The sequence below is a fragment of the Eubalaena glacialis genome, chromosome 1 (genome assembly GCF_028564815.1).
Source record: "Eubalaena glacialis isolate mEubGla1 chromosome 1, mEubGla1.1.hap2.+ XY, whole genome shotgun sequence".
NCBI classification, from domain to species: domain Eukaryota; kingdom Metazoa; phylum Chordata; class Mammalia; order Artiodactyla; family Balaenidae; genus Eubalaena; species Eubalaena glacialis.
Genome location: NC_083716.1, coordinates 179,328,348 through 179,354,016, shown reverse-complemented (window position 1 = coordinate 179,354,016; position 25,669 = coordinate 179,328,348). Strand labels below are relative to the sequence as shown.

At 38.4% G+C, this 25,669-nt stretch overlaps 1 protein-coding gene across 3 annotated transcripts in view; it reads left to right on the top strand.

The window, feature by feature from the left end:
- The window catches only part of SLC25A12 (solute carrier family 25 member 12), a 183,961-nt gene that overhangs the window by 87,788 nt on the left and 70,504 nt on the right, over positions 1 to 25,669 (top strand). The window contains exons 1-3 of one of the 3 annotated variants that reach the window (XM_061184879.1): positions 6,237 to 6,336; positions 7,283 to 7,336; positions 25,199 to 25,341. In XM_061184879.1, the coding sequence (XP_061040862.1) occupies positions 6,325 to 6,336; positions 7,283 to 7,336; positions 25,199 to 25,341 (209 nt within the window). In that variant the 5' untranslated portion in view covers positions 6,237 to 6,324. Of the gene's footprint in view, positions 1 to 6,236; positions 6,337 to 6,529; positions 6,563 to 7,282; positions 7,337 to 25,198; positions 25,342 to 25,669 lie in introns of those variants that run through there. The other 2 variants (XM_061184890.1, XM_061184870.1) reach the window with 2 other exon arrangements.

The following is a 25,669-nucleotide window of genomic DNA, read 5'->3' as shown; positions in this document are numbered from 1 at the left end:
TAAACACTGAAAGGTAGAACTGCTGATTCATAGTGTAGGTATATGTTTAGTTTTATAAGAACCCGCTTGATCTTTTCCCAAAGTGGTTATATCATTTACACTTCCACTACAGTGCACGAGAGCTCTGGTTGCTCCACATCCTTGCCAGAATCTGGTGTTTTCAGTCTTTTTAGTTTTAGCCATTCTAGCAGATGTGTAGTACTATCTTTTTACTGTGATTTGATTTGCATTTCCCTGATGACTAATGATGTTGTGCAGTTTTTCATGTGCATATTAGCAATTTGTATATATTCTTTTGTGAAGTGTTTGCGTCTTTTGCCCATTTTTAAACTAGGCTGTTTATTTACCATTGAGTTTTAGGAGTTCTTTATATCCTGGATGTCAGTCCTTTGTTTTATATATGTTTCCTAGTTTTTCTCCTAGATGTGGCTTGCCTATTTCTTTTCTATTTCTTTTTTTTTGTTTTTGTCCTATTAATTTTCTTAATGCTGTCTTTTGATAAGTAGAAATTTTTGAGTTTAGTGAAATCTAATTTGTCAATTTCTTAATTTATGGTTATTGATTTTTATGTTCTGACTAAAACACCTTTACCTCTGAGTCATGAAGATATTTTTTAATGTTTTCTACTAAAAGCTTTATGATTTCACCTTTTGCATTTAGGTCTATGATTCATCTCAAATTTATTTTAGTATATGTTTTGAGGTAGAGGTTGAAGTTTCTCTATTTTCCCACATGCATATCTAGCTAGTTGTGTCATTTGTTGAAAAGACTCCTTGCCCCATTGGATTGCATTGGCACCTTTGTTAGAAATAAAATGACTTTATAATTTTGGAATTATTTCTGAGCTCTCTATTCTGTTCCTTTGATCTATTTACCAGTCCTTTTGCCAGCCAGTACTATATTGATTTCTTTAGCTTTATACTAAATCTTGAAGCCAGGTAGTGAAAGTCCTCCAACTTTGTTCTTTTTCAAGTTTGCTTTGGATATTCTGGGGCCTTTGTTTTTCTCCCAGCACAATTTTTAAAAAAATTTATTTATTTTTGGCTGCGTTAGGTCCCCGCTGCTGCACGCGGGCCCTGCCCTGCCACTGCGAGCCGGGGTGGGGGGGGGGGGCATGCCCTGCCACGGCGCGCAGGCCCCTCACCGCGGCGGCGGTTGCTCCAGTTGTGGAGCACGGGCTCCCGGCTCGGGGATTGTGGCCCACGGGCACAGCAGCCGCGGCTCGCGGTTTCCAGAGTGCAGACCCAGCGGCCCCGCGGCATGTGGGATCCTCCCGGACCAGGGCCCGAAGCCGCGTCCCCTGCATTGGCAGGTGGACTCCCAACCACCGCGCCACCAGGGAAGCCCCACGATTTTTAAAGTGGAAATTTTTTCTTTACTTCGGATCAGACCCAAAGCATCCTTCCTTACTGACCTCTGAGTGGAAGGGAGGCAAAAACCAGATCCAAGTAAATCCCCAGGGGAGGGGAGGGGTGAGCGGCTGAGGGACTGGGCAGGATGTTTGCTCTTCCAGTTATATACTTTTGACTGGAATGGGAATATGTGATAAACCACAGAGTTTTTACCCAATTTTCACCTAAAGCTGCCTTGGCCTTTGATATATGCAAAGGATTTGGTATCATTCTTTCAGCTTTATTCATTGAAAAAATGATCGTAGCAGTTGCCGCAATAAAATATTCTCCATACTTTGGGAATCATGCTATTTATTTTTCTTATATTCCCTATAGCTGCAACAGCAAGTTTAGTACCAACACAAGGCACTTAATAAATGTTTGTTAACTAAAATTTGGGTCATTCCAAATCATAACATTAGAGTGTTAAAAGAAGCATTAAAGCTCACCTAGTTCAATCCTCCATCTGATCATAAGGTTTCCCACTAAATACCAGCTTGTACATGACTAATACAGTAATAGAGCACTCACAGCCTTAAACATCTAGAGCAGCTCATTCCATGAATTCCTTACAAAATCTATTGAAAAGAAAACTGGCTGTTACTGCCTACACAAGGGCATAAAGAAGACTGTGGTCTCAAACTAAGATCACTGTTATCTGCATTGCATAATTTATAGGACTTAGAGTCAGACTGTGAGGAAGAGCAGTTTAGGAAGATGCAATGGCAAGAGAACAGCTATTTCATCTGATTTCTGATATGCCACTCCTCCCTCTCCACCAAAATGAGAATTTATTTCAATTAGCGCCAATGTTCCTACAGGGAGTATAATACTTGTACAGTATAGAGAAGTCCTAAAATGTGTCATTTATCTAGTATCTAACTATAAGTGGCTTGGGTTGAAATAATTTCTGATTTATTGATTTCCAGGTCAGCCTACCAACTGAAACATAATTTGCTCAAACTTGGACACTTAACCATTCATACTTCTCCCCAGTCTACCCCTGCCGTTTCCCCATATAGACTCTTAGCAAGGAAAAAGTTAAAAGCACAACTTATAAAGTTTGTAGGTTTTGCAATATTTCAATAAAATATAAAGAACCATTTTATACTTCTAGGTGTAGGCTCAAACCAATCTACACTTAAAATTTCCAGATGTTCAAATAACTTTGTGTGTAAGTGCCATTTATTTCATTATGCTATTTATTTCAAATATTTTAAGTGAGCATCTTGATGTGGCGACAGCATAAATGCCAGCTTATTCCTCATCATAGTGATGGTGTATGTACCCTTAATCTAGGAGGAGCCCCACTCCTGGTTTAATTAGTCAGTGATATCCTAATGCTCTACTACATGTTTGTACACCACCTTGATTTAGTTCTTGCAAGATGGCATCCATCGTAGCTGTGTGGGATATGGAAATGGGAACAAAAATGTATTCATGTTAGTAAAATAATCAGAGGAAGCTAGAATATAAACAGAAAGAACATGTCATTAAAGATAGAAGGAGGGCCAGGAGTTGTGGCAGAACAGGCTCATTGGAAATTGCCTCTTGTTTTAATAACATTTTAGTTTATTAGGGTGCTAGGCATTAGGATAATTCCAACTTTCACCCACAAAGTTAATGCAATGTCAGCAGCCTGGGAGTTGGAGACATATTTCTGTGGATTTGTCTAGTAAGCCCATACTTCGTTTTTGCATCTGGGGGTAATATATTATTTTCATGGGCAAGGACTTCACAAGCACATTTAAATTTCCAGCTCAGTCAAGCTTCATATTAAATATTTTATGAAACCAACTCTAAAAAGTGACTATTAATGACAGTACCTTTGCAGCTAGTCTCAGCCTTTAACTTCCAATTTCACTTTCTGAAATGTCATTCTTTTTAGACTCAGTTATCAAGTTTTCAACTTATAGTTGTGCCAAGGTGTTAAAATTATTTCTTGTTTACAAATATCGTTTGCAGTCTAAAGAAAGTTATAAATTTCTATACTGGCATTCTATTTTTAAAAATTATGAAATGTTTTGGGGCTTCCCTGGTGGCGCAGTGGTTGAGAATCTGCCTGCCAATGCAGGGGACACGGGTTCGAGCCCTGGTCTGGGAAGATCCCACATGCCGCGGAGCAGCTAGGCCCGTGAGCCACAGCTGCTGAGCCTGCGCGTCTGGAGCCTGTGCTCCGCAACAAGAGAGGCCACGATGGTGAGAGGCCCGCGCACCGCGATGAAGAGTGGCCCCCACTTGCTGCAACTAGAGAAAGCCCTCACACAGAAACGAAGACCCAACACAGCCATAAATAAATAAATAAATAAATAAATAAATAAATAAATAAAAATAGGAATGCCCCATGTAGTAAACAGAAATCTATTTCCCTCTGCCTTTTTAAAAAAAAAAAAAAATTATAAAAAGTTTTGAATTATTTCTACCTCCTTTTCCCAAATATTTTGTGAATCTTATTTGACAGGTTTCTCTTTTGTTATTCCATTAACTAATAAGTTTTCCCTCAACCCTGATCATCTACAATTGAGGAAAAAGTAAGTTGTAGTTTGTTTTAACATCTAATAATACTATTAGCCAATCATCATAACAGAACGACAGATTTCAAAGTTTTTTAGGGCAGAAGCTCTAACTCATAGGCTTTTGTATTCATTTCCGTACTTAGTTCATCCCACAGGACATACTTTTAATACCTTTGTCCAATTTATTGTTTGTTATATTTGGATAGATGAAAAACCTAGCAAAATTCACCTTTTCTTTCTTTTGTCTGTGCTGGGTCTTTGTTGCGGCGCGTGGCGCATGGGCTACTCTATTTCTGTTGCACGGGCTTCTCTAGTCATGGCACGTGGGCTCAGTAGTTGTGGCATGCGGGCTCTCTAGCTGTGGCACGTGGGCTCAGTAGTTGCGGCTCACAGGCTTAGTTGCCCTGCAGCATGTGGGATCTTAGTTCCCTGACCAGGGATTGAACCCGCGTCTTCTGCGTTGGAAGGCGGATTCTTAATCACTGGACCACCAGGGAAGTCCCAAAATTCACCTTTATTTAGGGTAGCTGAGCTCTCCTAACTTCTCTTTATTTAGGGTAGCTGGCAGCCTTAGTTTTAAATTATTATATCATCTCCATTGCAACTAGATTGGCATCAGTGAAACTCTAGAGCTTGCTCAAAGATCAGCTATTTTTTATTCAAGAAAATTGTTATTGTGGCCTGGTGCCTGCCTATACCTATGAATTATTGTGGTGGGTTCTGTCTAAACGTAGTGTTGTCTTCCTCTCTATGAGTGGCCAGTCTGTCCCTAAATTTCACTCCAACGGTATGGATTTGGTCAACAACTATGTGTTCCGATAGAAAATAATCCCTTCATTTAAAATAAATGCCTTCCTTTCCCTTAAGTACTTTTATTCAAACTAAGGGACTTTGGGCTACAAACAGACATCCTTCCCTTGAAAAGTAGCATAAAATAAACAACTTGAGATTCCTACTTAGAGAAACTTCATAAAATAAGAGAGCAGAGTATCAGGGACATAAGGTGCTGGTAAAACAAAATATGAATTTGTAAATCTTTATGTCCAATTACATTGTTAAAAGAACTTTGAACGGACTGAAGAAAGAGATGTGATGGTGGCAGACAGTTAAAGCAACTGCAGCAGAAAAGCTCACTTTAGGAGTACTAGTAATATATCATTCCTTATCAACAATTTCCATTTGCCAGTCCACTTGCCTCATTTCTACAATATTAACTTGGATACTTAACACAAATATTATGATTAGTGAGACTGGAGAAAAGGGAAGCCTCCTGTGAGAGTCAACACTGGAAATGGAAGAGGGTGGAGAGGGATTATAGCGCTAAATGAGATAAGCTAAACCTTGGAGTTGTTAGACTTTCTTTTTTAAACAGGGAGCTTGCTTGGTTTAAAAACACAAACAAACAAACAACAAAAAAAATACACTTAGGTTTGGGGTTGTGGGGAAGCACTGACCATCTGTAAACTCCTAGACAGTAAGGGCTATATGTTATTAATCTTTGTATTCTTTATAAGCAGGACTGTATCTGGCATATAATAGATGCCCAGCAAACGTTTGTTGAGTGACTCAATATTCGGCTCAATATAGTCATAATGGCAAGACTCAGTTTGAGAGACATTATTTTGGTTCAAAGTAGAGCTACCCTTTCTTAGACAGGGCTGGAAATGTTTATGTAGAGGCAAGTTGGGCCAGGATTCAGTGCCAGCCCTGTCAAATGGATTTTTTTTCCCCCTAGGCATTTGTGCCCCACCTCATGCACAAAGGATTTGGGTGATTAGGAATGTGGAGTCTACTAATAAAGCTTTATAACAGTACACGAAGCACAAGTATATTAGGCGTATTCATCGCATGCCAATTTAAGGGCCTATTTCTCAAGTTATGTTTACTTAGGCTTTTCCCAGAGTGAGTGGTTCCCAATCTGTTTTATTGTCAGTATTTCCCTTTAGTTGTCATCAATTCACTTGCTGTTATTCTTTTAAATGGGACATGTTCTTTGATCCTTCGAAATCTTGCTCAATCTAGGCCCCAAGTGTTGCTCTAAGTCTCAGGAGAAAACGACTTTGGCTGAAGTCGGCTCCCAAAGCCACACCCACTAAGAGGCCTTAAGAGACCTGCGGCTTTCCTGGCGGCTACTCAGCTGCCGGCAACCACGCGGCACGTCGGAATCCCACGGCTTGGTCCTCCAGTCTCCCCGGCGGAAGGCGCGTCCCCCTCCGCGCCGTGGGCCAGCTCTTTCTGGCCGGGACGCCGGGCCTTCTGCCGGCCCCGCCCGCCCCGGGCTCATTTGCATAGAGGCGCGCGCAGCGCCGGCGAGCGAGAGGGAGGGAGGGCGGGCGCGGCCGGGAAGGCGGCGCGCGCGTGCCCTGACAGCTCGGCTCTGCTCGCTCACTCGCTCGTCCCCGGCTTCTGAGCACAGCATGGCGGTCAAGGTGACTCTAACTCTCTGCTGCTGCCTTTATTTCATAAGAGACATTCCGGGGACCGTGCCTGCAGCCCCTCACCTCTTCCTATTTACTTCTTTGCCTGATTGTTAGATAGCGTGTCCTGGGGCTCCAGGGAGAGCCGTGCGGGGCTTGGACCGGAGGGAGAGGATGCCCGGCCGGGGGAGGGGAAGGAGGAGGGATTGTGAGTTGGAGGGGCTTGTAAGGACCACAGGTCGGTGAAGGAAGCGTCTTATCCTGCCCTGGGTACATGGGATTGTGAGCCAGGGGTTGGAGGGCATCAGAAAGGGAGTGGGAGGAAGTGGCATATATAGCCGGGGATGCCTAAGGCATCTGTGTACCGCGGTGGGGGAGGGGGTGAGTAATTGAGTATTTTGGGGGCTCTGGAGCCGGGGGCAGTGGTTGGCATTTGAGCTGCAGGTGGCAGGATGGCTAAAGTATTTAGAAACGTTGCAGCAGTTTTCATTATTTTAGGTTGGGTGGAGAAAGAGAGGGGCGTGGAGATAATTATATTCTGGATTGCTTTCCACGGGAAGAAAGGCCAGTAGGCCATGGGATTAATTTGGGAGTTTCAACTTTCCTGTTGTCTCTACTCTTAATGGCCTCTTGATGTGAAGGTGGGTGGTTGCCAAATGTGTTGCTGGTGGATGTGGAGTAAGGTCGGGGATTGATCCTCATGGCCTTCCCTTTCCAGTCCAGGGGAAATCTGTCTGGTAGATTTGCTGTATTTTAGGCTCTTCACACCTGTCTTTCCACCTTGTGGTCACAGAGCTCCAATTTGACAGTTGTTATCAGTATTAGTGCTTTTGGTTTGTTTTAAGCTAAATGCCCTTATAAAAGATAAGAGCATTGATTGCTGGCATTTGTGAACCGTAATCTCAAGAGATTGCTTGGTCTCTAGTGAAGCATTAACTGGCTTTTTTTTTTCTTACAGGTGCAGACAACCAAGCGAGGTGATCCTCAGGAGTTAAGAAACATATTCCTACAGGTAAATTGGCTTATGTGCTGTGCTTTTTCTTGGTGGGGGAGATGTAAGTCTAGTACTTTTTAGGCCTTAACTTTCAGGAATGTTCTATTTTCATGTATTCTTAAGAACATGACAATAGATAATGTAGATTATATGTCTCTTATTAAGTTTTTATAAAAAGATTTCCCTCACATTATTTTTTTAACATGACTTAAGACATGTAAAAAAACACTAAAAAGAATTTCCAGCTTCTCTTAACCATTGTGACCAAAATAAAATTTCAAAACATATTGATACTCTTGTGCAATTGATAGGTATGATGATTAAAATTCTTTTTTCCTTGAAAGTTGTGTGTGTATAAAGTTTTCCTACTTCTAAGCAACTGTGTAATTTGTTACAGAGATAAGAATATTATAGCTGTTCTTAATTTGTGTGTGTTTTCTCCCTCTGTTTATTTATATTATATCCATGGGCATTGGGGGTTGTGTTACAAAATGTTACTATTTGGGATTCTTGCAAGGATCCACCTTCACTTCTGCTAAGTTTTTAGGATCAGTGACTTGCTGTAGACTTCTAAAACATTGGCTTAGTTTTTTTGTTTTGCTTTCTTTTCTTAAATTTCAAAAGTTCTGCGTGCAGGAAATTGTACCTAAGTACGTATAGAGGGAGACAAGCTAAGGTGTTCTACCAAATGTTGTGTTTTTCTCTGAAATCTTTTAAGAACTTTCTATTCTGGACCTGGTTCTCGTATAGAAACTTTGACCTTGGGCAGGTCCCTGCTGGGTATTAGTTTCCTCTGTAAAATGAGAGGTGATCTCCAAGGTTCCTTCCAACTGCAAAAGTCTATGATTCTATATTAGGAACAGACTCTAACATATACAGATCAGCCTGGAATAGATGACATTTTTATCTGAGACATGTGAGTTGCTTAAGCTATTGTTGGGGAGCACGCTTCACAGATGACCAATTAGTGAAAATGAGAATCTTAAATTTTATAAAATCTGATGAAGGGAAGCATCATTTCCAGAACAAAAGTAATTGTGATAGAAATGCTCTATTTATGGTTCAAAACCTTTATTCCTCACAGTTGTTCTTGAAAATAACCAAAAATATGTCAGTGTTAACCACACCATGTACTCAATTGTTTTATGAGGAGTTCATGTGATATAGTTAATTTTATTTTCTAAATTCGGTAGGCATGGAAGAAATAATTTGAAATGCTGCAGGAGGTGATGAACAGAGCGCTGACCCAGGTGTTAGGAACACTGGGTTCAGTTGCCAGCCCTGCCTCTATCTGGTTGTGGTACCTGTAAGCTAATTATCTGGCTTTCCTGGGCTTCATTTTCTCATGTGGGACTCAGTGGGCCATAAGGGAATGTGAACTGAAGTCATTTCAGCTTTAAAAATCCTATGGAAAAAATCTGTGATTCTGTATGGATTTGGTTTTTGGGGAGAGGGGAGGATGCAAATAGAGAGAGCTGGGACTGTGCCTAGCTTTTTGAAAACTTTTAAATCTTATCTTTTTACACATTATTTTGATGATGCCCTTATTTTTTATACTGAAAATTTGTGGAATTTATAATTGTATGTTTAGCACTAACTGTAAAGCACTGACCCAAGAGTTATTGATAAGAGACAGAGGAGATACTTACCTTCAAGTAGCTGAAGCAGCTTTAGTTGAATCAGTTTGAGGGCAGTTAGCAAGTAACATAGATTTTAAAATTTCTGTCTTAAATACTTCAAACTATAGTTACTTGAAGCTGTAGGACATTATTTAGAAAGTTTTGTTTTAGATACATATGGTTTATAAATATTTTAGAGGTAATAGCAGGCAAAAATACATACTAACTATGCATTTCTTTACAACTTAATGTTGCTACATATATTTACTGAGGATTATTTGTGTGCCATGTATGCACTTGTGTTTAGTTTAGTATATTGAATAATTACAGGGGAGGATTGAGCCAAGACTTGAATGGTAATGGACATGTGACTAGCTCCTCTTTGAGACGGGTTCAGTCTCCCACAGTTTTTGGTAGAGGGAGTCAAGAATAATGAAGGCAAATACATAGCCTCTGGTATGACAGTCAAGTTGGTTTGTCTAGATAATTGTGGTCATGTAATAATAATGACAGTGGCTATCATTTACTGATCGTTCTGTAGTATGCTGGGTATTGACCTAGTCCTTTAAGGGTATTATATTAATTTTCTTTTTAAAAAATTTTTAATTGACATGTAGTTGATTTACAATATTTCAGGTAAGGGTATTTTATTAATTTTCATAACAACCTTAGGAGGTAGCATTATTGTCCCTGTTAAACAGATGAAGTTAATTGGCTTGGTTAATGTCACTTAGCTCATAAGTGGTAGAGACTGGATTCAGATCAAACTATAGAATCCATCTTCTTAACCCTTACACTCTACCATTTGTGGGATCTTGAAATGGGTTGACTTTTGAAAGCTAGAGGTAGGTAAGGGTCTAACAGCAGCTGTGTTTGTTAAGAAGTTAAAGAAAAAAAAAATCTGGTTACCTAGGTGATGAAAAAAAGTACCTTTACACTGTGACTACCTAGAACATTTGGCCAAGGAGTTTGGATTTGCAACAGTAGGAAGGCACTGTGGGTTTCTGAGTGGGCAAACTGAAGTGGTGAATTCTGGCAGCTCTTTGTGTATGTTGGATAAAGTGTGGAGAGGTTGGAAGTAGGTAGAGAGATCAGTTAAGAGGCTATTGAAATAATTCATGTTGGAGATAATGACCTGGAGTGGCCGATGGCTGAGGAAATGGAATGGAAGGGCAATACCAGGGACTTTGGAAGGGATGAATCAATTGAATTTGGTATTAAATATGAAAGTAAAGGAAGGAGTAGTGAATCTGGCATTTTTAGAATGGATGTTAATTTATAAGGCATCTATTTTGGGAATTTGAGGGGGGGCGGTTTGAAGTTTGGTTGCTAAATAAATGTGTCCCAGTAAGTAAAAGTCATACAAATTTGTACAGGTGGTAGATGAATCCTTGGGTTAGGGGGCTTAATTATAAAAGAAACCAGACAGGGAATAAGGGACTGATTTGTAAGTGATATCTTCAATTGAAGTGGAAGGAGGAGGAGGAGAACTAGGGAGAATGATCCCATGGGAGTTTAGAGTTTCACAAAATGGGTATAGTCAAAGGCTATAGTCAAAGACTAAAAGATTATTCTAGATTATTATTATTCTAGATTATTCTAGATTATTCTGTTATTAGTATAATTTGGTTTTGGTAGGATTTGGGGGTCACTTGAGTTCAGGGTCATTTGAGCTACTTAAAGAGAAGATTTAATTTTGAATTTTAGAATGCAGTTGAAAGCTCTCTTTTGTAAAATTTAGATCTGTGGCATTAACTGTCTAAATTCACAAATAGTCGGTGTGGCTCAAAAAATCATTTGTTTTGTAAACAGCAAAATATTCCTGTTTGAAAGTGCTGTTATATCTATGTTTAATGGAATCATGTGTGCAAGTTCATGAGAGTAAAGCATTATGGTTCTGAGTATAGAGAAATAGGTTTATTTTGTCTGTGTTCATTGTTTCTCAAATTTTGATGAGCTATGTTTTCTATTAATTAAAAAAGAACAATAATATTCACTAGGATTCTGCTTTTTCCTGCCACCCAAGTTCATAAAATTGGAGCAAAGCTATGAATTCTTATGTGTTAGACTGCTATAATTTTACAGCCAGCTGTCAAGCTAATATTTTACTGTTGCTACCCTTACAACTGTCATTTCTTGATTTATGCCTTCTTTTACCTCTCTCACCCACACACTATCATTGACCCAAATTTGCTACATCAGAGGTATACAGTAGCAAAAGGAGACAATAGAAGCAATGAAGAGGGAGGTGAGGTGAGGACAACAGGAATGTCACAGGCTGTTTGTTATAAGCCTGATGAATTTCAAAATGAAGAGTTAATCTGGTTTGGTCTGTGCTTTGTGGCAAAGTAGGTTTATCAAAAAACTGTTTTAAGGGACTTCCCTGGCTGTCCAGTGGTTAGGACTTGGCGCTTTCACTGCTGTGGCCCCCGGTTCAATCCCTGGTTGGGAACTAAGATCCTGCAAGCTGCGCGGTGGGGCCGAAAAAACCAAACCAAACCAAACCAAAAAACTGTTTTAAGTGAATGATTTCTCAAGATCTCTGTCTTTTTTTTTTTTTTTTATAAATTTATTTATTTTATTTTATTTACTTTTGGCTGCGTTGGATCTTCGTTGCTGTGCATGGGCTTTCTCTAGTTGTGGCGAGCGGGGGCTACTCTTCATTGTGTTGCGCGGGCTTCTCATTGCGGTGGCTTCTCTTGTTGCGGAGCACGGGCTGTAGGTGCGCGGGCTCAGTAGTTGTGGCACGTGGGCTCAGTAGTTGTGGCTCGTGGGCTCTAGGTGCGCGGGCTCAGTAGTTGTGGCACGTGGGCTCTGTAGTTGTGGCTCGTGGGCTCTAGAGCGCAGGCTCAGTAGTTGTGGCACACAGGCTTGCTCCGCAGCACGTGGGATCTTCCCGGACCAGGGCTCGAACCCGTGTCCCCTGCAATGGCAAGCGGATTCTTAACCACTGCACCACCAGGGAAGCCCTCTGTCTGTTTTTTAGTTGATAGATTTTCTGTTGTTCATTTACCAATGTATTCTATGATAAAAGCAATACATGTTGAGACTGTACCGTTGTATATGCTAGACCAAAAATGTATCGCAATGTAGAAACCAAATATTATTTTGATCCTGTCCTTTTTTTTTATTATCACCAATGTAACAATGAAGATCATATCCCATATAAAATTATGAAAATGCATTTTTTCTATCTTGTTTATTTTACATTAGAAAGTAGGTATAGAAGATGCTGCTGCTAATGTAAAGCAAAGAGTGATTCTTCCTTAGGGTTTTTATGATAACATATAAATTTTTGATTGAAAGAAATGTCCTTCATTCAGTAAATATTTGTTTACATATTACATATTTATTTACTTTTGGCAGTAACCTGTGGCTGAGAAGGGAATTAAGCAGGGCTTTTGGCAGGAGACTTTTCTATTTTGTCGAAATATGAGTTAGGACTATGTTTTCCAAAGTGTAGAATGTGTACCACAATATTACAGTTCTAATAAGATTATCAAGTATTGAAAGATGATAACATCTACTGAGGCCAAATGTGGAGAAGAAAGGTGCTCTCATACTGCATTTGTGGAAACAAAGACTCTTTGCAAAGCAGTTGGCAATGGTTTAAAATAAAAAGATACCACTTAAACAAGCAATCCTACTTTTGGGATATTTATCCCAGAGAAATAAAAATACTCATAAGAGTATATATGTACAAGGTTGTTAGTGGCAGCACTCAATTGTCCCTCAAAAAATAGAAAAAAAAAAGGGGGGGGACAAAATAAATGCTATCAAAGGGAAGCGGTAGAAAAATTATGAAATAGCCATAACATGGAAAATTATGCAGATACGAGAAAGAATGAGTTAGGCTTATTCCAGCTGATTTAGAGGGATTTCCAATGTACTATAAATGAGGATAGAAAGATGTAAAAAAGTTTATGTAGAATGATTCTACTTTTCTAAACATTACTTCATATATGTTGTATGTATATTTAAACATATGTTTGATATGATTTAATGGGCATTAAGAAAGGTATGGAAGGATAGATAATGTTAACTTGGTTGGGGAAAGAATTCGGGGGAAATAAAAACAAAATTTCAATGTATATGTATTAAATTTTGAGCAAGTGAATAATTTAAAAAGTAAGAACTTAGTAATTCAGAACCTGAAGTTAAAAAAGGACTTCGCAGTGTAAATTGGGTTGTAGAACCCAGTAAGAGACACACAGAAGGGGATATATAGTTTTCTTAGCCACACCGATTAACAGGTTTTCACCAGTTTTTCAGACTATAGGAATTGAAGATGATAACCTTTATCTTTAGTTTATAAAGTATTTGCCGTAAACTATGTAGAGTTCTCATTAATAAAAAAGTGTTAGGCATTAAGGGCATACTAGCAACATAGTGAAGACTTTATCCTTGAATCAACTAGACAGATTAAAAATAATTGAAAAGATGAAGAAATGTGTTATTAAATGCCATCTATGTTCTACTACCAATCAATACATTTTTAATTGTCTTCTATGTGATAGGCTAGGCATATGTGTGGTTCTACCTTTGTAGATAAGATAGAGGAGTTTAGTGAAGGTAGGACCTCACATTCTAGGTAGGGGTGAGACAGACAATAACAAAGCCCACACACTGAGAAACAAACAAACAAATAAAAACCAACTACAGATTGTGACAAGTCCAATAAATGGAATGATGGAAAAGGTGATTGTTTTTCAAGATGGTGGCTAGTGAAGGCCCCTGAGGAAGTGATATTAGGGCTGAGAACTGAAAGGTAGGTATAGAGAGTTCCGCAAGTACAAGGGCCTAGATGTTGATAGGGTTTGGTATGTTCAACAAACAAAAATGAGGCCAATGTGCCTGAAGCATCAGTGAGTGAGGGGGTGCGTGGCCAGTAAGAGATGAGGCTGAAGGAGCCACACCAAGCAGGGCCTTGTTTGTAGGCCATGAAGAAGAGTTTGGATTCTTCTTATAGAGTGTCGTGGAAACCGCTGAAGGTCCTTCACTTTGGAAGTGGAATGATTCAATTTATATTTTAAATACATTGTATTTAGATAGATCGTATTGAAATGTAAGCTTTCTCATACATTTCTGTACTTTCTCGTGGATGACTGCCTTGAGTAGACTGTGATTCTTTCAGTTTAATTTCCTCCTGTCCACAGCATTCTTAGAATATCTTGAGCTGGGCCTTGGTTGACTCCTTTTCATTCAGGAGGCAACAGAGTGTAGCTGGAACCTACATGGGCTTTGTAATCTAACCAGAACTTGAATCCTTATTTGATCCCTTTTTGCTATATGACCTTAGGTGTTTACATTACTTTTGGAGTCTGTTTCCTCATCTGTCTAAGAAAGAGTAACAATATCTAGCATGTAGGGATGTTATAAAGATAAATAAGGTAATGTGTAAATAGTGCCTGACACATGGAGAATCTAGTAAAGCTTAGTTCTTTGTCCCCTTCCTTTTCTTCTGAGGTGAGGACTTTTCTTTCCTGAAAAGGATCTCAGTCCCTTGTGTTCCCCAGGTAACTGTGCTGGACCTATAAAGTGACTAAGATGCTAATAAGTGTTTATGATTATGTACATTTAATCAGTTAATTACTCACATTCTTTTTTTTTTGGATGTGTTGGGTCTTCATTGCTGTGCGCGGGCTTTTCTCTAGTTGCGGTGAGCGGGGACTACTCTTCGTTGTGGTGTGCAGGCTTCTCATTGCGGTGGCTTCTTTTTGTGGCGGAGCACATGCTCTAGGTGCGCTGGCTTCAGGAGTTGTAGTGCACAGGCTTAGTTGCTCCGTGGCCTGTGGGATCTTCCCGGACCAGGGCTCGAACCCATGTCCCCTGCATTGGCAGGCGGATTCTTAACCACTGCACCGCCAGGGCAGTCCTACTCACATTCTTGAGATATACATCTGAAGATCTTCACAAATCCCCACATTCAGAAATACCACCGTAAGAGGTAATTTCTCACCAGTCTGTAGGTTCTGAGAAGGGGTAGAGCCATGGTCTAAGACTGGGAGACTGTGGAAGATATATGCAGTTTTCTTTTGAACCTTCAGTTGCTCTTTCTGAATCAGAGAAGGAAAAATAGTCCAACCAAGAAATACCAAGACACAGATGTGAAAGAGAGACTTGTAATTCATTCTTTATGTGTGTAATTTAAAAAAAATCATCATCTCCCTGTTCTGTCCAGCTCTCTTTTACTTAGTGCTGCTGAAATTTCTGAAACATCGTTCACTGAAACCAGTGCCATGGCCAGTATTGGGCTTCTAGAACTGTGCTATTGTTTGCTTACTATTATGTCTTAGGCACTGTTTTAAGTGTTTTATACAAATCATATGCAATCCTCAGAACAACTCTATAAGGTAGGTGCCATTAATATTCCCATTTTATAGATGAGAAAACTGAGCCCCAGAACAGTTAAGCAACCTCCTCAAGGTTGTATGGTAAATGGAAGAGACTTGCTTTATGTATGTTAATACAACATGCCTTTTTTACGTAGTATTGTATGGCAATACAGGTATGGTAGTAAGTGTATAATCATCTCATTGTTTTTTTGTAACCTTTTAAAAAGCCTTTTTTATTATGGAAAATTTCAAACATATATGAATTTAAAGAAGGTAGCATAATGAATTGCTATGTACCCATCACTGATCTTCACCAACTATCATAGCTAATTTTGCTTCATCTATATTGCAGCTGCACTGGATTATTCTGAAGCAATTCCCAGACATCCTATCACTGCATGCATAAATACTTTAGTGTCTGTCTCTAAAAGATGATGACTCTGAAAAACCAACCAAACCACAATACGTTGTCACACCTAAAATTTTTCCTTAACCACATGGATTTCCATTCACTGTTGAAATTTCCATGCTTGTTTCATTTTTTCTTTTTAAAGGTAACTTTTTTTTTTTTAATTTTTATTTTTGGCTGCATTGGGTCTTCATTGCTGATGCGCTGGCTTTCTCTAGTTGTGGCGAGCGGAGGCTGCTCTTTGTTGCAGTGTGCGGGCTTCTAATTGCAGTGGCTTCTCTTGTTGCAGAACATGGGCTCTAGGTGAGCGGGCTTCAGTAGTTGTGGCACACAGGCTTCAGTAGTTGTGGCTTGTAGGCTCTAGAGCGCAAGCTCAGTAGTTGTGGCACACGGGCTTAGTTGCTCCACAGCATGTGGGATCTTCCCGGACCAGGGCTCGGATCCGTGTCCCTTGCATTGGCAGGCAGATTCTTAACCACTGCGCCACCAGGGAAGTCCCTTGTTTGATTTTTTTAAAGTTGCTTTTTTAAAATCAGGACCCAAGCCAGGTTCCTACATTGCATTTTGTTGATCTGTCTTTGCTCCCTACCAGGATAAAGGGCCTTCTTTCTCCATGGCAAAAATCTTGCTATTTAATCAAGGCTTACCAACAGTAAAGCATTCTGTACTCCTAGGAGCTGCACCTTGATTGTCAAACGTGATTTGCCCCGGCTTATAAGTATATACGCTCCTTGTATGTTCCCATGGTTACTTAGACCAAGAGATTGAAGTATTTATTTTAAAAACAATGCAAATTAATTATTCAACTTAATCTGCCCTGAGAAGCATTCTAGTTCCAGTTATTGACTTGTCTGGGGTCATTATTTTATTTCCAAGGTTTTCGGCCATTTTTAGGGGTTGTTTTGATAGACTTAGTTTATTATGGTAGCTTTAGTTGATTTCAGTGATTAAGGAGAGTCTTACACCTCCTCATTCTGTTAGAAATTGCATTGTTTAGTAGCTGACAGTAGGACTTGCTGTAATGGACAGTAAAAAATACATATATTAAAGCAAAAAGAGAATAGTATTTCATGAAGCAATCAGAGTGAGAAAGGCAGACTTCTGGAGAATTTTCTTTGCAAAATTAAATAGAAGGTTTTGTTTCTAGTATACGTGAAATATGCAACTGAAAGTGCTAATTAGATGTATAAAACTGCCTTTTCCTAATGCATTTGTAGATTTTAGTAAATATCAGAAAAATTTTGTCACTAATTAAAATCTCTGTTTAAAAAAATTAATGCGGCTCAATAGAGTAGTTAAAATTTATGTGACCATATGTGTTAAAAATTATTTTTTCTCATTAAAATATTATTTATGATAGATGAATTCCACATTGTACCATTGTAACAGGGTTTGTGTTGTTGGATCTGTTGCGGTCTTTGCTTGTTGCATAGAGTGCTTGTGTAGTGAAAGGGCATGCATTCCTGACTAAATTTGGCTTCCATTAGGAGTAAGAGGAGTAATAATAGTGAAGGACAGCAAGAGGATTAGCTTCATATGCTCAGCTCTTGCCTTGGAACCTGTCTTTCTCCTCCACTGTTCATGTAATTCGTTTTTCTATATGGGAAATGCTCTACGTGATATTTGTAGTTACTGAACTTTGTGACGTTGTCGTTTGAGAATTACTGAAATCGCAAGGATGTTAAGATCTGAAAATGTCAGTGTATCTTAATTGGAGCAAAGTCATGGAGGAACAGTGTGTTTTGACTCATGTTACAGCCACATGTTGGCTGAGCAGAGATGAAGCTGCCTAGACCAGTCAGGACTGATTTTCTGGTAAACCCAAGAATAGTGGAAGTCAACCCCAAAGAAACCTTGGTTTGGATAAAGGTGAGGAGTTAGAAGAGTAACTCCTTCATGTTCGAGCAGAAGCAGAAAAATTCAATACACAAGGAGGGAAACTGGGATCCTCTGCTTTTCTGTGTTTTCTAAGCATTTTAGAATAACTATGTCAATATGCATTAGCTTTACAATTTCGAAGTACTTTGGTGTTCAAGATCTCATTTTCTCCCTTACAAAAATATCTATCTTTCTGTAACTTCTTGTTAAAGAAACTCTGAGAAGCTATGTGTTTGCTCAAGAAATCTCTACTAGTTACGACCCAGACTTAGTTCCTGTTTTCTGACCTTAGTTTCAGTGTCCATCATGCCATCCTCTCTGAGCAACTTGAGGGCTGGAGCTAAGTTTTTTTGATCTCTACATCCCTAGTACCAGGCCTAATGCCCAGCACAAAGTTGGTGCTTGATAAATGTTTTACAAGTGAAAACAAAGTAACCTGAAAGATTTGATTTAAGCAGATTTTCGGCTTAATAAGTAGTGCTTCTAGATATATTACCTTGTTTTGGTATTACTGAAAAAAGAAAATCCTTTATCTTGACACACTGTATAATTTTTTAAAAAGTAACCAACTTTCTAGTCACAGCCTGTCAGAATTTTCCTTTATAATCTCTGGAAAATCTTTTAGAAATATCAAACATCAAATAAAATCTGTTTTTGAACTTAAACCATTTAAACAGGTAATTTAATATCATTTAGACTATTTGGGTTTACTCATTCATGTCATTGAATTTTAAGTTAACCTTTTTTTTTTCCTTACTCAATGGAAATTTAGGGTTGTGTATAGACTCTTTGTAAAGTCTACTTTATAGTTAACCTGTGATGTAGGTTGCATACATTCTTAAAGGTTACTTAAGGTTAAATTTGGTAAATTGCAAAGGAGTTACTGTTATCCAATTTACTACAGTCAAGTGAGGTCTTGATGTGTTGATCTGTAGGCTTGATAGGCAAAACATTTCTAGATAACATGATCTTATCATTTGGTGCTAGAGGTAGTTCAGTGCAAGTACAACATAAATCTGTATATGAAACCCTACTGTCTTTTATCAGCAATAATTTTGATTAAATGTATAAAGATTCTAATTTTTCATTAAGATTCATTTTCTTTCTCAAGCTTCAGAATGTCAAGGCTTTTTCAAACACATGAACTATACTCAAAGTAAATTCAAATATTTCTGGAAATGTCAAAGCTATGTGCACTTTTACATTAAAATACTTGCGTTAGGTTAGGAAAAAGTTTAATCGAGAGAATAGTCTACCTATTTTTATTCAGATACTGTCAGCTACTTCTTGTCTATGTCTTTTGTGTGTCCTTGACTTCTTGCCCAAGAGGGATTTATGACTGCTTAAGAAACATATTTGAAATGACAAATGATTAACTCTAAAGTTATTTGGAGTATGGATATAATATTTGGTTAATTTCATTTAAAGTCATTTTAGTTCAGTCTTTGAAATGATAGGAACAAAATAGGAATGATATTGTGGGACTTCCCTGGTGGCACAGTGGTTAAGAATCCGCCTGCCAATGCAGGGGGCATGGGTTCGATCCCTGGTCCGGGAGGATCCCACATGCCACGGAGCAACTAAGCCGGTGAGCCACAACTGCTGAGCCCACACGCCACAACTACTGAAGCCCGTGCACCTAGAGCCCGTGCTCTGCAACAAGAGAAGCCACCTCAGTGAGAAGCCCGCGCACCGCAACTAGAGAAAGCCTGCCTGCAGCAATGAAGACCCAACACAGCCAAAAATAAATAAATTAATTAATTTTAAAAAAACTTAAAAAAAAATAAAAAAATGATATTGTGAAACTACTAAATTACTTTAATATATTAAAATTTTAGCATAAGTGTTAGCCTAGGAGATCCAAAACTTTTTTTAAATTGCTTTTTATCATTTTTAGTGTAAACATGCAAGTCATTTTGGTTAGCAGAAAGAGGTCTCAATAAGGCCACTTAACCTTTTCCTATTTCTAGCTGTTTGTGTTACTTTAGGCCTTGTTTCCTTTTTTTGGTCTGTTTAAACATTATTATCCAGTCAATTAAAATAAGTGTTGAAAGCAATGAAGTTATTTAAAATAAACAGGTCAGTCTTCTTTTAAAAAATACTTTTTGGTTTAAATGTATCACCTGTTTTTGAGGTACCTGCTTTTCTTTGTTAACATAATACCTAAAATGTTTTAGTCTCCTGACTGACCGTGGGTAGATTCTAGTTTCAGTTCTAAATTCCCTCTTCTGTTTTGTCTGTTCAGGCAGCAGGCTCACTGACATTGCCAAGTAATTGTCTCTAATTTAATGAGTTAATTAGTTAACTGTCTCCTGCAGAAGTCAAGTACTGACTCCTTGTAGATGAGAAGACTTGTGTTTTTTTCCTCTGAGCTATGCACTTTATCTTTCAGTTAAAATCAAGTTAAAATAGACTAGGAGAGTTGGGGAAAACACTAGCAAAATACCTCAGGGTAAGTGATTCTCTGGCATCATTTATAACCTAAGATACTGGCAAAGCCTGTTCCAAGTACATGTCAACAAAAGCATTTGTTTTCCTTGTTGGCCACTGTGTCCTTGGTGATTTGTGCTAAGGCTGCTCTATTTCCTGATAGTTTTAAAGTCAAGAATGTTGTGAAATCCTGGTGATTCAGTAAGTACAGTATACATTCTGTGTGTGTGTGTGTGTGTGTGTGTGTGTGTGTGTGTTCTGTGTATATAGTGGTGATAGTCCTGGCAATCAAATTCAGGTATTAGTATCAGATATTAGACACCTCGGTGACAAAAGAAATGAACAATTAGTTGCTGTATTTTGTTAATACTAACTCTGAAATGTTTTCATATTGTTTCTTTTGAAAATTGACATCTGCTAATTAAAGAAAGCAACACTCAAATTGTGAAGTGAGAGAACAAAGATCACCATAACCCATCTCTTGTATTTTCTTATTTTATATTTAAAAGTTCTTAATTCTTTTAAATTTCTCTTAAAAGTTGGCCCAGGATTCTTTGTCAAAGAATATGAGCATATCTATGGTTCTTTATATATGACATGTATGTATATTTGTGTGTATGTACATATATATTGCTAAATCACTTTTTAAAAATTTATTTATTTATTTATTTATTTATTTATGGCTGTGTTGGGTCTTCACTGCTGCGCACAGGCTTTCTCTAGTTGTGGTGAGCGGACTTCTCATTGTCGTGGCTTCTCTTGTTGCGGAGCACGGGCTCTAGGTGCACAGGCTTCAGTAGTTGTGGCACGTGGGCTCAGTAGTTGTGGCTCGCAGGCTCTAGAGCGCAAGCTCAGTAGTTGTGGCACACGGGCTTAGTTGCTCCGCAGCATGTGGGATCTTCCTGGGCCAGGGCTCGAACCCATGTCCCCTGCATTGGCAGGCGGATTCTTAACCACTGCACCACCAGGGAAGCCCTAAATCACTTTTTTTTTTTTTTTAAAATATATATTTATTTATTTATTCGGTTGTGCTGAGTCTTAGTTGCAGCAGGTGGGCTCCTTAGTTGCATCTTGCTGGCTTCTTAGTTGCGGCATGTGAACTCTTAGTTGTGGTGTGCATGTGGGATCTAGTTCCCTGACCAGGGATCAAACCCGGGCCTCCTGCATTGGGAGCGCGGAGTCTTATCCACTGTGCCACCAGGGAAGTCCCTAAATCACTTTTTAAAAAGGACTGAATTTGAAAAAGCAAGGTGTCTAGAACAATGTAAACAGTATGTTATCATTTGTGTAGAAAAGAAGTGGATAAGAATATTCATACATACATATTTGTATGTATATATATTGGCATATATATATATCTTATATATAAAATTTACTTGTTTATGCACAAAACATCTCTGGAAGCATATGCAAGAAATTGATTGCCCCTGGAGTGAGGAATTGAGTGACTGGGGACAGAGGTGGGAGGAAGACTTTTCACTGTATATCCTTTTGAATTTTGAATGGTATGAATTGACAGTATTAAAATCATAAATAAAACAAAAAGCCGCTAGCAGTGGGTGCAAGTCCCCATTGTTTTTCATTTTCACTCCCATTGCCTTGGTTCAGGCCTCAATCTCTTTTACCTGGATCGTTGCAGTAGCCACTGCTTGGTCTCCCTGCCCCCAGTCAGTTTCTCTCTTCTCCAGTCCATCTTTTACATTGCCTCCAGAGAGAGCACAGGTCAGATCATGTCTCTCTCCTGTCGTAAAATTTTCAGTGGCTTCCCATGGCCAGGATAAAGTACAGACAGACTATTCAGTTTAGCATTCCAAGTCTTCCACTATCTGGTCTCAAACTGCCTTTCAGCTTCACTTTCTTCTACATATCTTTGTATACCCTCTCTTTGTTACCATTTCTTTCTCCAACTAACTCCTCCTCCCCCCAAAAAGAAATAAATATATTTTTTAAATTTCTGTATTTGTTTGCTTTTTTTTTTTTTTTTTTTTTTAAGCCTGAAATACCCTTTCTCTCCATTTGCAGTTGAAATTAAATTTTACTTTCAAGGCCTATTCTAAACATTATTTTCTTTTCCCTCCCACCAATCCCTTCCCACCTATCCGCAAAATGAATCATTCTTTTTGGTTCCCAGTGTATGTTTCTCATACCTTTGGCCCTCATTCTAGTTAGTTGTTGACTTGTCAGTCTCTTAAAATTCTATTTTTATACTTCCTTGTATTGATCCCTCTTTCCAGTTGCAGTAGTCTCCCTGACATTGTGCCTTTCCCCACTCCTGCCTGTCCTTAACTCTGGTGGTTTTCGTATCTTGGTAAACATGTCAGGGTATACATGTCAATGTATAGCATAACAATGTTATGCTATACATTGAAGAACTTCAAGGAGGAGAAGAAGCAGTTGATTAGAATTAGTAGAATCCACTCACTATCACTATCAATGCCATTCAGTTTATTTTTTCTTTATCCTATGTTTGCATGTGTATTGTTTTAAAATTCAAAGATTATTTAGTTTTCATTTTATAAATGTGTGTTATATCTAGAGGCCTGGGAGGAGAATGGCATCGTTGAAGGACTCACAGCGAGTTAGTGGTAGAGCCAGGATATAAACCCAGGACCCTTTCAGGAATGACTTTTATAGCATGTAGAGAGAACATGACTTTATTTTGGGGTGATATTAGTTAGGTGCTTTTGGTAGTACCAGCTAGTAAAAATGTGTCCACCTTTGGGCTGCTTCTTGTGCAGGCTGATAGAGCATTTGTTGTGATAGCCTCTATGGTATTTTTCAGAGTACAACAAAGGAAACATTTAAAAATTTAATTCTCTCCTTATTGAAAGAGCTAGTGGCTTGGTTTAGACAGATTCACAAATGAGGACATTTGAAATGCTTAACCAGACAGCAGACCAACAGTCCTTTGCTCTTATCCTTCTCATCCTCGTCTTGTTTCCTAGAAGCAACCTCTTGTAACTTTTCTAGCTATTCATTTTGATATTTCCCTTCATACTTCTATACTGCTGTATCTAGACACTATTGACTTTCTTCTATAGCAGTTGAGGACTTAGCTTCTTTATACTACTTCCTCCCCCATTCTTCTACCTCCATTCTTATGAGCATATTTGTAATTGTTATTAAATTAATATTTGGTATCTACATTATTATGACTAAGTTCTGTTTATTTTCAGCCAAGTCATGTATTATAATATTTTCTATTTTTACACAAAAGAAGTACTTATTCATAATTTAATTTTTTTATAGAGTTAAAAATTACCTAACTTTTCATTTACTTAGTGATTTGTGTACCTAGTACTAATTCATTAACAAATGTTTACTGAGTGCCCTCCATGTGCCAGGTATTATTCTTGGTGCTTGGGGATACATCAGAGAACAAACTAGACAAAAATTCCTTCTTTTGTGTTATTTACATTCTAGTTGGGAGATACAGTAAACATAATAAAGAAGTAAAATATATAGTATGTTAGAAGGTGATAGGTGCCAGGGGGAAAAAAAGCAGAGCACCCTGGGGGAATTGGGAATATGATATAGGCATGGGTGGTGATGCAAAATAGGCTGATGAAGAGTAGGTCTCGTTGAGAGGAGGGCATTTGCGTAAAGATTTAAGCTCCTCCCTATGTTATTTTCCACGTGCCAAATGCCTTGGATACCCTGACATTCCAGTTTCCCTAGTGGCTTGCCCTCTTGGAGCCCTCTGTCTGCCCCAGCCAGGAAAGGCACTCCAGAGACCGCCAGCACAAATGTTGTACTGGGATTTCCCTTGGCCACTTTACTGGGTTTGATTATCTGTTTCCTGGATCCCCTGTCTTTCTCTTACTTGGTTCATGCTCTCTTTTTGATGGAGCGAATTATCTTATAGCTTCCTGAGAAAGGGTACATAAAGGAAGAAAAAAAAATCTTGAGAACCTGGATATCTCAAAGTACTTTTAACCTACTCTTAACAATTGGTTGAAAGTTTGAATCAGTTTAGAATTCTAGGTTAGAAATCATTTCTCTTAGAATTTTCAGTGCCTTACTGCAATGTCTTCAAGCTTCTACTGTTTCTGTTGGGAAACATTGAGGCCCATGATTCATAATTCTTTATATATGACCTATTTTTTCTCTCTGAAAACTTTTAAGATTTTCTCTTTTTCCTGATGTTCTGCAATTTTATGATGATGGGCCAGGCTCTGGTGTGGGTTTTTGTTTTGTTTGTTTGAATTTATTGTGCTTGGCACTAGTGGGCCCTTGTATTCCTCAATTCTGGCAAATTTTCTGATGTTACTACTTTGATAGTTGACTGAAGTAGCTAAATTGATCAACTACAACCCAAAGATGAAGGCTTTGGTTGTTCATGTTTGGTCACACCATAGTACATAAAACCCTGAATGTATAAAGAGGCATTTATATGATAGGCAGGTATTATTATTATTTTATTCTCTAAAATTATTGATGTAAAAGGCAGAATGTTTTTGTTTTTTCTCGCTCCTGGAACTTAGAATGAGTACCTATGATGGCAGGTCTTGTTTGCTATGCTGTTGTCATTCAAGGTTTGGCAGGTTGTGTCCCCATCCCCACCCCCCGACTCTTGCAGGCAGGAAGTCTCCAGATGTTATCTTCTCGCTTTCCATCTTGCTCACTTGGCTGCCCTTTCACCTTTCTTCGTCTTTCTCATATTTTTTCATATATATCTACACATACATTTGATTGACATAGAAGTCATTACATAAAATTTACCATTTTAAAGTATGCAAGTCAGTGTTTTTTAGTTTATTTACAATGTTGTATGACTATCACCACTATCTAATTCCAGAACATTTTTATCACCCCCAAAGAAAAACCCCCTACGTAAAGTGGTTACTCTCCATTCACCCCTCCTCCTAGTTCCTGGCAACTACTCTTTTCTCTGAAGCTCTGAATTTGTCTGTTGTGGACATTTCATATAAATGGGATCATGTGGTATGTGGCCTTTTGTGTGGTTTCTTTACCTTATAATGTTTTCAAGGTTCATCCATATTGTAGCATGTATCAGTACCTTACTGATGTTCTTAACTCAGGCTCTGGGTGTTTGTTTTTTGACTATCCAGAGAAAAATCTGCATTTATTATTCTTATTTTGATTATGATACTGGCCTTTAATTTCCCTTTTCAGAAAACATTTGTTGGCTACAAAATGATATTGAATACTTTCAATTTTAAGTATACATTATTTATTTATTTTTTAGTATGCCAGTACTGAGGTCAATGGAGAACATTACATGACCCCGGAAGACTTTGTCCAGCGCTACCTTGGACTGTATAATGATCCAAATAGCAATCCGAAGATTGTGCAGCTCTTGGCAGGAGTAGCTGATCAAACCAAGGATGGGTAAGAACCTTTATGCACTTTTTAAAAACTAATGTTCTTCCATATTATATTAAAAAATAGGAAAACCATGAATTTACCCATGACCATCTGGAATTTTAATATTAATAAACCATATCTTTTCTTAGAAGTTTATAAAAACTGTTATTTAGTGCCATTATCAAACATACTAGCATTTCTTTCTTTTTTTTCTTTTTTTGAAAAAAAATTACGTGCAAAAGCCGTATTTTATATTGAATAATCTGAGCAGAATGGTTTTCAGGTAACTAAGTGTCTTTCATTCATTCATTCATTCAGTAAATATTGAGTACCTACTATATTTTAGGCAGTG